The following is a 14,283-nucleotide window of genomic DNA, read 5'->3' on the forward strand; positions in this document are numbered from 1 at the left end:
GAGAAAGATGAAATTTTGTAATATATATGAAAAATACAAATTTATTATATGTTTATTGATGCATGTATTAACTCAAATGTAATAAATATATTATTTTAATTATATGCCTAAAGTATCATAAAATTTAATTTTATTATCTTTATAAAATATTTAAGATTCAAAATATCCCTCAAAATAATTATCATTTTTTCAACTAATCCACAGCAACGCAGGTCAAATAACTCAACTCATGTATCAAGAGCATTGCTATTCGGCACGGGTTACGACCACCGAACGATCCACTCACATTGCGACACGTGGCACTGTGCTGCCACGTGTCACAATGTGAGTGGATCGTTCGTGATCGTGACCCGTGCCAAAGAGGATTTCCGATAATATAATAGTGACTAATGATTTCGTGCTAATCGTGACAAAAAAAAAAAAAAAAGTAGTTAATTGTTATAGAGGAATTGATGGTGAAAATACTAATGTTTTCGTTTTTATACTTAATTTTTTTTTTTTTTTTAATTATTTTCGCCACCGATTCTTCTTTATATAACTATATTATATGTTAGTAAAAAACAAGAACAGAAAAGCAGCAAAGTTTCCAAGCCCTGTCTGTGAATAAAAATGGCATCTTTGGGGGTAGTGAACGGGGGAGGAGTGACGTCACAGGCGTACCTGGAGAGCAAAGCGGTGAAGGAGACCCGGAGTCTGATATCGGAGCTGTGCCGGCAGTTCTACACCCTCGGATGGGTGTCGGGGACAGGTGGCAGCATCACAATCAAGGCCCACGACGAGTCGGTCCCGAAGCCCCAACAGCTGGTCCTCATGTCCCCTTCGGGTACCGTAAAAACACATACACACATGCTAGCAATTGACGAATGAATCAATTAGAGTGAATAAAGTAAAGAGAGAGTAAGTGATTATTGAGCGCGCAGGGGTACAGAAGGAGAGGATGGTGGCGGAGGACATGTACGTGCTGAGTCCGACGGGGACGGTTTTATCGGCTCCGTCGCCGAAGCCCTACCCAAACAAGCCTCCCAAATGCTCCGACTGTGGCCCACTTTTCATCAAGGTATCACCTTTTTTTCATACTCATTATCTTTGCCTCAAAATTGTATTCACACTCGCAAACTCTCATACGGAGAATTTTGATTTTTCCGTCCCATTTTCGTTTGTTCAAATTCGGGTTCAAAACATAGCCCCTTAGTTTCCAGGAATGCGATGATCGAAGGTAGTGATTCCCTTGTTTTGATCAGTATTTTTTGGTTTGGTTGTGTGTTGTGTTGTTGTGTTTGTGTGACTGATTGTTGATTAAGCGAAAGAAAATGACTAATAAAAGGAATGATGTTTTTAGTTCCTAATGGATTACAATGAAGGAAATTTTATAAGGCCGATTTTTTTTTTTTTCCCCAAAAATTTCCGGTTTTCCATGGAATTTTAACCTTGGATGAATAAAAACGAACTCTCCAGAAAGTCACCAGTTTTTGCTAAGAATTCCGATGAGTTTCCACAACGAAACAAAGTAATTTCCTTTCGCACGCCAATATCTAGCCAAAAACAGAAAAAAAGTGGTCATGAAAATTCCATGGAAACTTTGCTTTTGGCCCAACTTTCAACGATTTTCCATGACAAAACAAAATAAGTGTCTTTAGAAAACCAAAAATATTGGTGAATTTCTGCGATTTTTTAACCCATGGAACCTATGAACATTTTTAATGTGACAAAGACGACTAAAAGAAACCATAAGTTTTTTAATTTTTCTGACGATTAATGGATCGCGACCAGAAAGCGAAGAAGCGATTGGTTTGGAGGGAAAAGAGATCGATGAATCTGAAAGGAAAGGTAAAAATTGCAGCCAAAGTTTTGGGACTTTAGACTCTCTTGAATGATAAGGTCTCTCGTGATCCCACAAATCCAATCAAGACTAGAATTCTACTACATTCTTTGATATATGTTCGTGTTTGGAAGTAGAGTTCAAAGGAAACTTTTATTTGGGTTCTTTGATTGAGTTCTTCTTTTATGTTGATGTTATAAACGATTCCTTAAACTTGAAATCACATTTTGGCAAGACCTTGATTCAGTATTTTTTTTGTCACTTTAATGTTTCTTAAACATGTATGCGTATGATTTTAGGCATATGAGATGCGTAACGCCGGAGCCGTGATACACAGTCATGGCATGGAATCGTGTATCGTTACGATGCTCAAGCCACAAGCTAAAGAATTTCGGGTAAGTTTTGTAAAAGAAAATGTAAATACATCTCAGACTTGTCTCGTAATTTTCTGTTTTTTCTTCTTCTTCTTCTTCTGTACAGATAACTCATATGGAGATGATCAAAGGAATACAAGGGCATGGGTATTATGACGAGCTAGTTGTCCCAATTATAGAGAACACGGCCTACGAATCTGAGCTTACGGAATCCCTGGCTAAAGCTGTATGTCCATATCATCTTGATAGAATTTGAGTTAGGTCAATGACTAGAGTTTTATGTTTTAAAGCACTTGATCGAACCATTGTCTTGCTGTTGTGTGTGTGTGTGTGTGTGAGAGAGAGAGAGAGAGAGAGAGAGAGAGAGAGAGAGAGAGAGAGAGAGAGCAATAAATAAGAACAAAAGAAAGAAAATAAAATGTATGTCAAGCTTGTAATATGTTGGGATTAAGGGTGTATTTAGTAGATAGAGGGAAAATATGAGGGAAAGAAAAATGAGGGGGAAAATATGAGGGAAAATACATAATTACAGAGGGGATTCCATTTTCTTTGGAAAATTGGGTGGATAATGATATTCATCCAAATTTCAACACGTGGGGCCGCGTTTGTGTCTATATTCTCCCTTTTTCCGTGACTTGCAACCATAATGTAGAATTTTGATTTTCCCTTCCGTTTTCCTTTGACCTCAATATTTTCATTTTCCTCGCGTTTTCTGGCTTCCAAACGGAGCTATAATAATTAGTAGATAAGTTGTGGTTGAATATAGAATTGTCAGAAGTTGCTAGTCTATAAATATGAGCTAGTATGGTAGAAGAAGAGCTTGCTTATTGTATCTCTAGAATGTCCACGACTATTTTCGTTCATCTCAAATTTTGTATAAATGAAAATGGAGGCTCTTAACATAATTGTTTGTAATACTTTTTTGAGATATCAGTGGAGACTATCCAAGCAGAATGTAGGATTTTTTTTTTTTTCCCCCCGAGTCCGCAACTGGTACTTCTGGTGGATTGTTTATTTGAGTGAAAGCTATCATTTCACTTTTCATATCTTTTGATCTAATCTTCATGTGTAAAGCCATATAGCCATCCAGCATAAAAACTTTCACTCTTTAATTATTATTAAAATGAATTCTGTAGATAGTTTCTGTAGGCTGATTTCGAGTTTTATGAGTAATGTTCAACCCTTAGTTTATTTTTTTATTTTTTATGGTAGAGCATATTAATATAACCTAGGACCACCCGTCCTTCCTGTCTACTATTATTCATGTTAAATTTTCCTTTTGCTTTATAGATTGAAGCGTACCCGAAAACGACAGCTGTGCTTGTTCGCAATCATGGTCTGTATGTGTGGGGAGACACATGGATTAGTGCTAAGACTCAAGTATGTAATAGTATCAATATGCATTATATTTTCCCTTCGATTTTATTCAGCCTGAAAATAGTTGTTGGTTCGTCTTTCCGGTTGTGTGGGTACTTTCTTTTATAGATCTTTAATTCCTTTCAGGCCGAGTGTTATCACTATCTCTTTGATGCCGCGATCAAGCTTCATCAGATGGGTCTGGACTGGACTACTCCAAATCATGGTCCGATTCAGAAGGTTAACGCCCATAGAAATGTATCTGTCAAAGCTTCAGGTTCAAGCAATGATTTTGAGCCGGTGAGTATAAGTTCTTCATTGACAATATTCTTTTGGGTAAATGCGGCGTATCATATTCCTGGGTTTTGGGGGTTTTAATTTTTTGGTGGGTTTATGCAGCGTTGCATTGTTCTTGACATCGAGGGAACAACGACGCCGATATCGTTTGTCATGGATGTTTTATTTCCGTTTGCTCGTGATAATGTCGAAAGGCATTTGTCTGCAACGTATGAAACTGCGGAAACCAAGGACGATATAGAATTGCTACGCTCTCAAGTAAGGTCTTCTGACACGTGTCCGGTTATGATCTCGTGAAATATTTCTATCTATCTTAAGAACTAAGAGCACACTTCTTTTTTTTGTGCGGAAATTATCTAGTTTTTCCGGGCTTAGCCACCGAATTTGTTTATACTTTATATTGAGGTTGTCAAAAAGGTCAGGCCAAGCCAGGCTGGGCTGGCCCTTTTTCTTCAATACCAAGAGAGTCCCGCATCTAAAGAGGGCCCAAACTTTTTGGACCTTCATAAAATTTCTTCAATTGAATATATATATATATATATATATATATATATATGTATATATATATATATATGTATATATCGTTGTGTGATGATAATTGTTTTAGCAATAAAAAGCTGCATTTCTATCAAGGTTTTAATGGGTGAAAATGACCTCGAGGCGAGATGAGGCGTTATCCTCAATTCAATTCAGTGTTTAAAATGTATATATATATATAATATTGTTTTTACTAAAAACTTATATTTTAAATTTCTTTTGACAAATGTAATTTACATAAATGTCCCAAGCTGAGTAAGGTGGTCATTGTCACAGGTTGAAGAGGATGTGGCAAAGGGTGTTAGTGGGGCCGTTTCTGTCCCCTCCGAGGATGCAGGCAAAGAGGCCGTTATCAAAGCTTTGGTTGCAAATGTGGAAGCGATGATCAAAGCCGATAGGAAGATCACTGCCTTGAAGCAATTGCAAGTATGTCAACTCATTGGAATTCTTTCTTAATTCCCATCTCGTATAAAAAAATTAAGCTGATTTGTCTTTTGTAGGGTCATATATGGCAAACCGGGTTTGAAAACAACGAACTTGAGGGTGTTGTTTTCGAGGATGTACCCGAAGCTCTTGCCAGATGGCACGCTTCGGGCATAAAGGTAATTTCCTCGCTCTTCCGTATTTTCTGTTCATGTCCAAAATGTTCCGACTATGTTGATCGGTTTCTTTTAGTATATAATATATATGGTCTTCCAAATGCTGAAAATTAGACCCTTTATGATCTTCTTTCACACTCGCGAAGAACATCGAAATTCCATTCCATTAACATTGGATTCAGTTCAGTGTGTTAAAGAGCCCGACGTTTATTTTAACCTTCTTTTTTATTATTATTATTATAATTACTAAAAGGCGACATTTTTTCGCTTGTTTGTTATGGTGCAGGTGTACATATATTCAAGTGGAAGCAGGTTGGCACAGAGATTGATATTCGGAAACTCAACCTATGGCGACCTTCGTAAATACTTGTCCGGCTTTTTCGACACTGCAGTCGGGTAAACAATGCCTTCTCTCTCTGCTTTCTATATGATTTAATCATTAAAGAAACTTTTTGACATAGCCCAATTAAGCGCATATTAGAAATATAGCTCAACTCGTCCTTTCCTAGTAGTGGTTATTCCAAGTAAATTAAGTTAACCAAAGTTCATCAAATTAATCTCGGTCGAAAATCTTTTATTACTGAGTTCCATGTTCACAATTGACAAGTAGATTAAATTGACCATTGCTGTAAATTAAATAAATCAAACTTGGAGTATTTCCTCGATTATTTGATCGTTTGGTTATAAATTTAAGACAGGGGTCCAAATGGATATTATGTCTAACTCTGTTCAATCGTTGTTCTTATTACCTCAGGAACAAAAGAGAAACGCGTAGCTACGTCGAAATCGCAAACTCTCTCGGGGTCAATAAGCCGTCGGACATTTTGTTCGTGACCGATGTCTATCAAGAAGCCACTGCTGCCAAGGATGCAGGTAGATAAAAATAAATTAAAAATAAAAGTTCAGATCTCTTTTTATTTCTTGTCTAATTTTCGTGTTCATTAACTCAGGATTGGAAGTGGTTGTCTCTATCAGACCCGGAAATGGAGCACTTCCTGAGAATCATGGCTTCAAAACGATCAACTCCTTTTCGGAAATTTGATCTTTGTTCTCTCTTAGTCGTATCTTAATAAATAGAGCACAAACACAATGTGTTGTATTGATGACGATGTTAAACAAATAAATTAAATATGAAGTGGTCATCTGTAAGAAAAATTCCTTTGCTATTATATTCCCTCTGATTTTTAATTGAGAGTATTTTAGTAGTAAAGTCGTCTGAAATTATCAATGTCATTGTGTGTGGCCAATTCTTGACTATGGTTCGCTCTCTCTCTATATGTTATTTTGTGAATATAAAATATTTATTCCATTCATTAATGGTATGATATCACAAAATAGCCGTGACACAATTATGTAAGCCAATAATTATTTGGCAAAAAAAGTTTGTCTAAGAAAGGATCACCATGCAATGTTAATAGGGAAAATAAAAAAATGTAAACAATATATTCTGAATATCAATTATATCACTCTACAATTATTTGATGCATTGTACGATATATATATATATATATATATATATATATATATATATATATATATATATATATATATCAGAGCCAGTAGCTGCAAACACAAAAAGGTGGGTTCCACTTGATATGTCGGTCCCATTTGTATGCATAGTGATCAAAAGTAGAAACTATTCTATTTTTATATTATGTATCCAAGAAAGAGAGCACTTTTTATGAGACATAAAAATGCTAATATTTTTAAAAATGACTTTTTAGTTATATAGTCATTTGACTTAGTTTTGTATAATAGTCAATCTTTTGTAAATTTTTTATAAATATTCAGCTCAACTCATTTGCGGCATTAAAAAAGATTAAAAAAAAAAAAAACCATGAATAAGCGGGAATGTTTTTAGGTATTTTTGTCTTTTTGAGTACTGTAAATAAGTAGAGGTGGCTATTTACAAAAAATTTACAAAAAGTTGGCTATTTTGCGCTTAAACTTTCGGTAGTGGCTAATTTTTTGTTTAAAAAAAATAATAATAAACACTTTAGGGTTGCATGATTTTGTAAGACAGTCTAATTAGCTATTTTAAACTATTTGATTAACAAAAAAGCTAAAGCTACATTGTCAAAAATTTGTGTGACATTGTCATTAATTTTTTTTAAACATTTTACCACTTTCAAATTCGATACTTGTATATTTTTTTTTGTAAATTTTGATTATTTTATTAATTTAAGATAAACTTTAATTATTTTACAAATCTATTAATTTCACTAGATTATTTAACTATAACGCCCTATATTTTTAGGTCACATGAAATAGTGTAACGCTATCACTAGAAGAAATGGATTATTCCTAAAGTATGATCTCCCCATTAATTTTGGACCAAAATCCATTAAGTCCAAATTAATCCAAATCTATGACCCCATAAATTGGGCAATTACATTTTTAACCCTTTTTTCTCTCTTTACCCAAATCAACGGAAAAAAAACCCAAATCAACAGAGGAATACCACCTCCAGGAAGAGCGTCGTTCTATGACTCATCGGTGTCGGATCCAAGCATCTCAATCCACGACCCAATCGTCCTCTCCGCCGCTCTGAAGATCATCCGACGCTAGAGAATTTTGAAACCACCTTCATTACTCGCCGGAGACTTCCCTCTCGGCCGCGCTACATCGCCGGAGTTCAGACGACGCTGAGAATTCCGGCGGAAGACCTCAACGCCGAGGCCAATGTCAATAAATCTTCAAAGGAATTTTCCAGAATCATTGAAGATTTATTGACATTAATGTCAATAAAAATGCATATTTATTGACATCAATGTCAATAAATCTTCAACGAAAATCCAGATATTTATCAAGAAACTGTTTCTGAAAATTTCTGGGTTTTCGTTGAAGATTTATTGACATTGATGTCAATAAAAATGCATATTTATTGACATCAATGTCAATAAATCTTCAACGAAAACCCAGATATTTATCAAGAAACTGTTTTTGAAAATTTCTGGGTTTTCGTTGAAGATTTATTGACATTGATGTCAATAAATATGCATTTTTATTGACATTAATGTCAATAAATCTTCAATAATTCTGGAAAATTCCTTTGAAGATTTATTGACATTGGCCTCGGCGTTGAGGTCTTCTGCCGGAACTCTCAGCGTCGTCTGAACTCCGGCGATGCAGCGTGGCCGAGAGGGAAGTCTCCGGCGAGTAATGAAGGTGGTTTTCAAAATTCTCGAGCATCAGGGGATCTTCAGAGCGGTGGAGAGGACGATTGGGTCGTGGATTGAGATGCTTGGATCCGACGCCGATGAGTCACAGAACGACGCTCTTCCTGGAGGTGGTATTCCTCTGTTGATTTGTTTTTTTTTTTTTGGGTAAAGAGAGAAAGAGGGTTAAAAATGTAATTGCCCAATTTATGGGGTCATAAATTTGGATTAATTTGGACGTAATGGATTTTGGTCCAAAATTAATGGGGAAATCATACTTTAGGAATAATCCCTAGAAGAAATGCATATAAACGGTTTATGGTCCAGCAAAAAAGTATACAATAACAATATATGTAGTAGACTTCGCAAGTCTTTTAAATTATTACGAATTTTGGTGACTTTTTCTCATTTTCTACACACAATTTTCCTAGTAAGATGTCTTACGAATTAAATTGATTTTATAATAGAGAGAGGAAAACATTTGTTAAAAATTGTGTTCACTTGTTAAAATAACTGAATAAATTATCGTCTTCAATCCTATCACTGTCATAGGCATAGCCTAGCAAATTTCCTGTTACAGTTATTACATTTTTGCAATTCGTTAGAGTGGGAGAGATTACATATTCTTAAGATTGGTTTGTTATCAAGTCAATTTATAAACAATTACGATCAGCATATAACCTATTCCTTTCAAAGAATGATGCGAAACAACCATTTAAAATTAATTGATTCACGCAATGCTAAAATCTAAAGTTTTTAATAAAATAATTCGTTTTTACGATTTTTTTTTATTGCAAAATAGCAAAGATTTGATTCTAATAAAATGACATTTTTTATAAAAATAAAACATTAACACATGTACATAAGATATTTACTACGTATATGAATTTATATAAGAGTAAAAAAAATATTAACAAACGGTACTTGCTTCTGTAATTTTTTTACTTTCTATTTTATAAGTCTTAGCTACTCCACTTTATTTCATAAATTAGATCAAAACCATTTCATTACGTTTATGTCTTTTGCGGGGCCATCTTATAAGTTTATTTGAATATAACATAACATTGACTTACGAAATAAATATTATAATTTATAGAACGATTCATTTCCTTAGAATTACAAGCACAAAATAGTAAGACAATATTACAATATTTATACAAAAGAAATAATATCTAAAGTGAAATATCTTAATGGAAACAACGGTGAAGCGAGGTATTTATCAACAACCAACCATGTCGATGTGAGTAATGTCAAGTGTTGCATTCAACGATGTTGAAACAGCTCAGAAAAAAACATGACTATATTTGTCTCTAGTAATAAGTTTCAACTTTTGTACTCTGTTAGGGAAGAGAAATACTACATTCATAATTTGTATGTAATGTATAGGTTTTATATATGATTATGAATGTTGTATGAGTATTATGTGGTCCTAAATTATGGGGACCAACAAATACCCTTTCTTGCACAACTTTGACTCTTCATTCATACCAAGTCCTCTCTCTTTCTCTCTCTCATATATATTATATAGTTGCTTCAAATTCAAATTTTGAGCTTTCACTTACCCAATTGGAGGGGACCAAAATGAGAACCCATCAAAAAAGTTGACTTATAATTTGGATATACATTAATACATATATGAATCAATGTTGATGCAACTACCAATTTCTTGCCCAGTTGTACTTGTACTCCTAAACTAAATAATGCAACACTTGTGACCTTTTCTTCCCAAAAGTCTTCCTTTTTGTAATTCAGGCACTCATTAGGGATTTTTTTTAAATTTTTTTTTTTTGAATCATGAGCACAACAAACAAAAAAGAAATGTAAGTTGTCGCTTAAATTTATCTATTCTTTTGTCCTTGTAGAAAAAAAAACATACTTATTCTTTTCTAAACGTATTTGAAAATTGAAACAATCTTCCTATGATTAATCTCTTAATTTTTTTTAATTATGTGCGAATAAGTACAAACACGCTAAATAACATTTGTGTTAGATTACAAGATCTGTGTTAGTTTGCAAGATCAGTCGTCGATCTGCAAAATAATGACCCTTAAAATAGAGACGTTATATCAGATCCTTATTTATAACAGAGAGACATAGCACAACATCATTCCATATTATCCAAATTGAGTTACATGTATCAAGAAGATACGTTTTCTTTCAGAACTCGTAGTTTAAGAACTTAAAAAATTAAAACTAAGCGTGTTTAATCTGAAACAATCTTTCAATGATTGATGACTTAACTTTATTTGTTTTTCGGACACTATGTGAGTAAACACTAAACACACTAATAAAGTCGATATTAGTTTGCAAAATCAGTCGTCGATCTAAGAAATAACGGGGCTTATAACGGGGACGTTACATAAACTCATTATTCCATAATCCATATAATCCAAACTGAATTACCTAAAATCCAGACACTGAAATTTATAACTTAAAAAGCTTGTTTGAGTTTGAGAAAGCAAGAAAGTACCATCCTAAAAAAAAAAAAAAAAAAAAAAAATCCTCTCTGCCATTGTATCAAACAAACAAACAAAAGACAGCATGTAAAACAAAATAACACACTAAGCAAGAAAACTTATTAAAAAAAACAAATAGACTTTACCATAACACCTATGTCAATAAAAACGGCCGCCTTAAATTCTAAAATAATTTATGTATAAAAAAACTTTATATTTTGGTCAAAAATGATACAATTATATGTAAGACTAAAAATTGCGATTGCTTGCTCGCTTGCTTAGTAGAACAGCAACAAACAACAATTTTAATATTTTTTTTTTCAGGGTTGATAAGATTGGAAGTAGTAGAAGCGGGCGATAAATTGTACAAATTGGATTGAAAGTTGGAATCTTTTTGGAATCGACAATCGATCTACACTTAATAACCAAACATTGGACCAATTGTTTCAACGAAAAAGTCAAATCAATTTCATCATCATACTCATATTCCGATTCCGAACTCACTGGTGATGATCGGAGACTCTGGGCGAGGTGAGAGGGAAGAGAGGCAAAAGCCGCGGCGAATCGGAAGCCGACATCGGCGATTTGGGGTGCATATAAAAACCCTTCTCTGCGATCACTCTCTCCTCCTCTTCCGACGAACACGACGACGACGAGTTGTTGTAGTTTCCGGCGGCGGAGAGAGGCGTGACGGGGCTGAGAGTGAGCGCCGGGAAATCGAGGAGGCTCGGCGAGAGGATCTCCGGCGGCTTGTAGTTAGCCCTGGGTGAGAATCCGAGGGTGCTGATCATGAGCGTGTTGTTCTTGAGGCTGTTCCGTCGCTCGTAGAGCTTGAAGCCCTGTGCTTTCTTCGGCGGGATTTGGGATTGCCTTGAAGGTGCTTGTTTAAATGCGTCAGTAGAGCCTGTGAGCATTTGGACGACGTGTTTGAAGTTTGTGGTGTCGGCTTGGACGAAGGTCGTCGGGTACGGATTCGGGTCGGGCCTTGGGGTCGCGGGTCTCGGCGTTGGTGGGTTTGACGGAATTTGGGCTCCGGTGGTGCTGCTCGGAGAACTTGTGGGTGGAGATGGACATGGGTTTTGCTCTCTTTTTCGCTCTCGGGGGCTTGATGCGTAATCCATGGAGAGAGAGAGAGAGAGAGAGAGAGAGAGAGAGAGAGAGAGAGAGAGTTTTGGTGTGGTTTGGGTGAAGAAGGGGTTGTGAATCGTCTTTGTGATGATGTAACAAACAAGAGTGAAAAACAAGCCTTTGATGGGTTGGGAAAAAGGGAGGAACTTTTTTTTTTCTTTTTCCTTTTTTTCTTCCTTAATTGCTTTGTCCTCTCTCTCTCTCTCTCTCTCTCTCTCTAAATATATATATATATATATCTATATATATATATATATGTGTGTGTGTGTGTGTGTTTGTGTGTGTGTGTGACTTGTTATTGTTATTGGAATTAAAAAGATTGATTGTAGTCTTCTTATTGTGAATGGAAATTCAAACTCGTTAAGAGTCATAGAGGAGAGTTATTAAGCTCTTTTTGCCTATCAAGTTTTTTTTTTTGATAGGGTGACACGATTTTCCTCCTCAATAATGATTTTGTGTTGACTTTTCTTTTAATTCCTTAATTATTATTCGACAAGAAAAGAAAAGAAGATGGATAGATTGGAAAACTAATTAATCATTAGTTGGATTTTTCCTACGCATATATATCTTCTATATTTGGAAACGATCCTAACATCCTTCCCACCTTGACTAATTTTCTTTATATAGGTTTTAAGTGTTTTTTTTTTTTTTTTTACTTTTTAATATTTGAATGTAATTTTCTTTTTTTCTTGATTATTTTTTCATTCATCTTATCATTAGTTTCTAACGAGTATATTTACCCACGCGTTGCCGCGAGGTAATTTAAAAAATACTTAATGTATAGCTTATAAAGATAACAACAGTTAGTTTTAGAATAATGACCAAATATGTTTTAGAAAAATTCAGGGGTATAAGGAAATATTATCCCTCAATGCGGCAAATATGAGAAACTTGTATAATTTTGGTAAAATATGTTAATAAAAAGTAAAAATAAGGGTAAAAAAATTAATTTTATAGTGAAACCTAATATATGTATTGTATTTTAGCTACTAAACTCGTGAAATATTATATATGTATATAAGTATGTGGATATATATTCGTATTTTAATATAAACTGTACATACATATTCTTTTTCTTTTGTATCATGGGTTTTTAAGTAGGCCGGCTAAACAACTAGCCAAAACAACACCCCTACTTTAAAATTATAGCCCAATTATTAACATATTTAGGAAAATAGCCAATTTATCATGACAACATTCTAATATTCCAATAGTACCCTTAGGTTAATATTATTAACTATCATAGTAAATAATATCGTCCATAACAAAAAAATTAGTGAATCTAATTAACAATACCAAAAACTACAGTAAATAATATTTGTTGTAACAAGAACGACAGTAAATCTTATTTACCGTAACAAGAACAATAGTAAATATTATTTACCATAACAAGAACAAAAGTAAATCTTTTTTACCGTAACAAGAATAAAAGTAAATCTTATTTACCATAACAAGAACGACAGTAAATCTTATTTACCATAACAGGAAAAGTATCAGAGTTGAGAATTAGTTAATCTAACAGTAAATACGATTTACTTATTATTTCCGTGAGCAATCGAGGACAATAAATAGAGATGAGGATTAGTTAATCTAACAGTAAATACGATTTACTTATTAGTTAATCTAACAGTAAATCTTATTTCCAAAAGAATTGAATACATGACCTAAAGTCAAACGATCATCACAATATCGACACCAAAAAATCAATAAACAAAAAGCGAAAAACCTAACCATGTTTAACTACAATAATGCCTTAACTACAACGGAAATAGAGAAATTAAAGTAATCGAACGAATTGAAAAGAAACCCGCTGTCTTCAGATCACCAAATCGATCAGTCCCCATGACGAACAAGAACTCACGGGAACTAGTCACCGTCGACGACAAAGCACCGCCGAGGCGGAATCAGGTGTTTTCGATCGTCGATGGTTCAAACCCCGACGATTGGGTTCTTTGAGCCCAGAGGTTCTTCTCTGAGTACGATCGTCATCTCTCCGACGCCGAGAAGGTTCAGACCGTCGAAAGCTTTAAAGGCGAAGCACTCGACGAGATTAGGGGCTGATCTTTCAAGACTTGGTCAGAGCTCGACTGCGACTCATGTTCGACCAGTGGAGAGGTTTCAAACGAAGAAGATGCTTAACTCAAATGGAAAATAAACAAATAAATAATTCTTTTTTGCAATCGTCTTCTTCATTTCGTTTCGCTAAAAAAAAGTCCGAATCAAAAGTTACAAAACAGAAAAAACAATAGTGCTAGTTCCTTTTCTGTTTGATTCGTGAGATATCTTTCTGAAGCTTTATTTTCCCTCTCTTGATTTTTCGGTCGATCATTGAAGAATATGCAGAGGAGCTATAATCTCCGGCTTTATATCAACGCCTCAGTCCCAGCGTCTCACGGGGGATTATTTGTGACCAGATCTAAAAAAAGCTGGCTCTGGAAAACGTTTCTCGAAGCCTCTCCAATCGGAGATCGTCGACCTCGACGACGACTTCGAGGCTTATTTTTCGGTCGAGACAGAGCACCAGAGGGATTTTCGGCCAGAGGTGGGGCCCACTCGGTG

At 34.9% G+C, this 14,283-nt stretch overlaps 1 protein-coding gene and 1 pseudogene across 2 annotated transcripts; one reads left to right on the plus strand and one right to left on the minus strand.

The window, feature by feature from the left end:
• Positions 1 to 541: 541 nt before the first annotated feature.
• Positions 542 to 6,215, plus strand: LOC149401146 (haloacid dehalogenase-like hydrolase family protein). Of its 2 annotated transcripts, XM_089612535.1 has the most exons (13): positions 542 to 823; positions 921 to 1,057; positions 1,771 to 1,827; positions 2,119 to 2,214; positions 2,300 to 2,419; positions 3,484 to 3,573; positions 3,697 to 3,849; positions 3,949 to 4,104; positions 4,660 to 4,809; positions 4,884 to 4,985; positions 5,269 to 5,378; positions 5,737 to 5,855; positions 5,933 to 6,215. In XM_089612535.1, exons 1-13 carry the CDS (start codon positions 610 to 612, stop codon positions 6,022 to 6,024), a joined length of 1,596 nt encoding a protein of 531 aa, XP_089468661.1. In that variant the 5' UTR covers positions 542 to 609; the 3' UTR covers positions 6,025 to 6,215. The 2 variants fall into 2 exon arrangements, with proteins under 2 accessions (XP_089468661.1, XP_089468662.1); XM_089612536.1 differs by lacking the exon at positions 1,771 to 1,827.
• Positions 6,216 to 10,972: 4,757 nt separating this feature from the next.
• On the minus strand, positions 10,973 to 11,927 carry LOC149401147 (VQ motif-containing protein 4 pseudogene; annotated as a pseudogene).
• Between the last annotated feature and the right edge of the window lie 2,356 nt (positions 11,928 to 14,283).

Source organism: Urtica dioica, chromosome 4, assembly GCF_054948205.1.
Source record: "Urtica dioica subsp. dioica isolate 48M chromosome 4, U.dioica_male_clone48M_v1_H2, whole genome shotgun sequence".
Taxonomy (NCBI): Eukaryota; Viridiplantae; Streptophyta; class Magnoliopsida; order Rosales; family Urticaceae; genus Urtica; species Urtica dioica.

What these genes read in the sequence shown, in the direction of transcription:
- LOC149401146 (XM_089612535.1), top strand. Translation starts at nt 610, where the DNA reads ATGGCATCTTTGGGGGTAGTGAACGGGGGAGGAGTGACGTCACAGGCG. An exon ending in CACAAGCTAAAGAATTTCGG is followed by an intron (nt 2,215 to 2,299) that starts GTAAGTTTTGTA and finishes TCTTCTGTACAG; the next exon opens with ATAACTCATATGGAGATGAT. An exon ending in CACTGCTGCCAAGGATGCAG is followed by an intron (nt 5,856 to 5,932) that starts GTAGATAAAAAT and finishes TCATTAACTCAG; the next exon opens with GATTGGAAGTGGTTGTCTCT.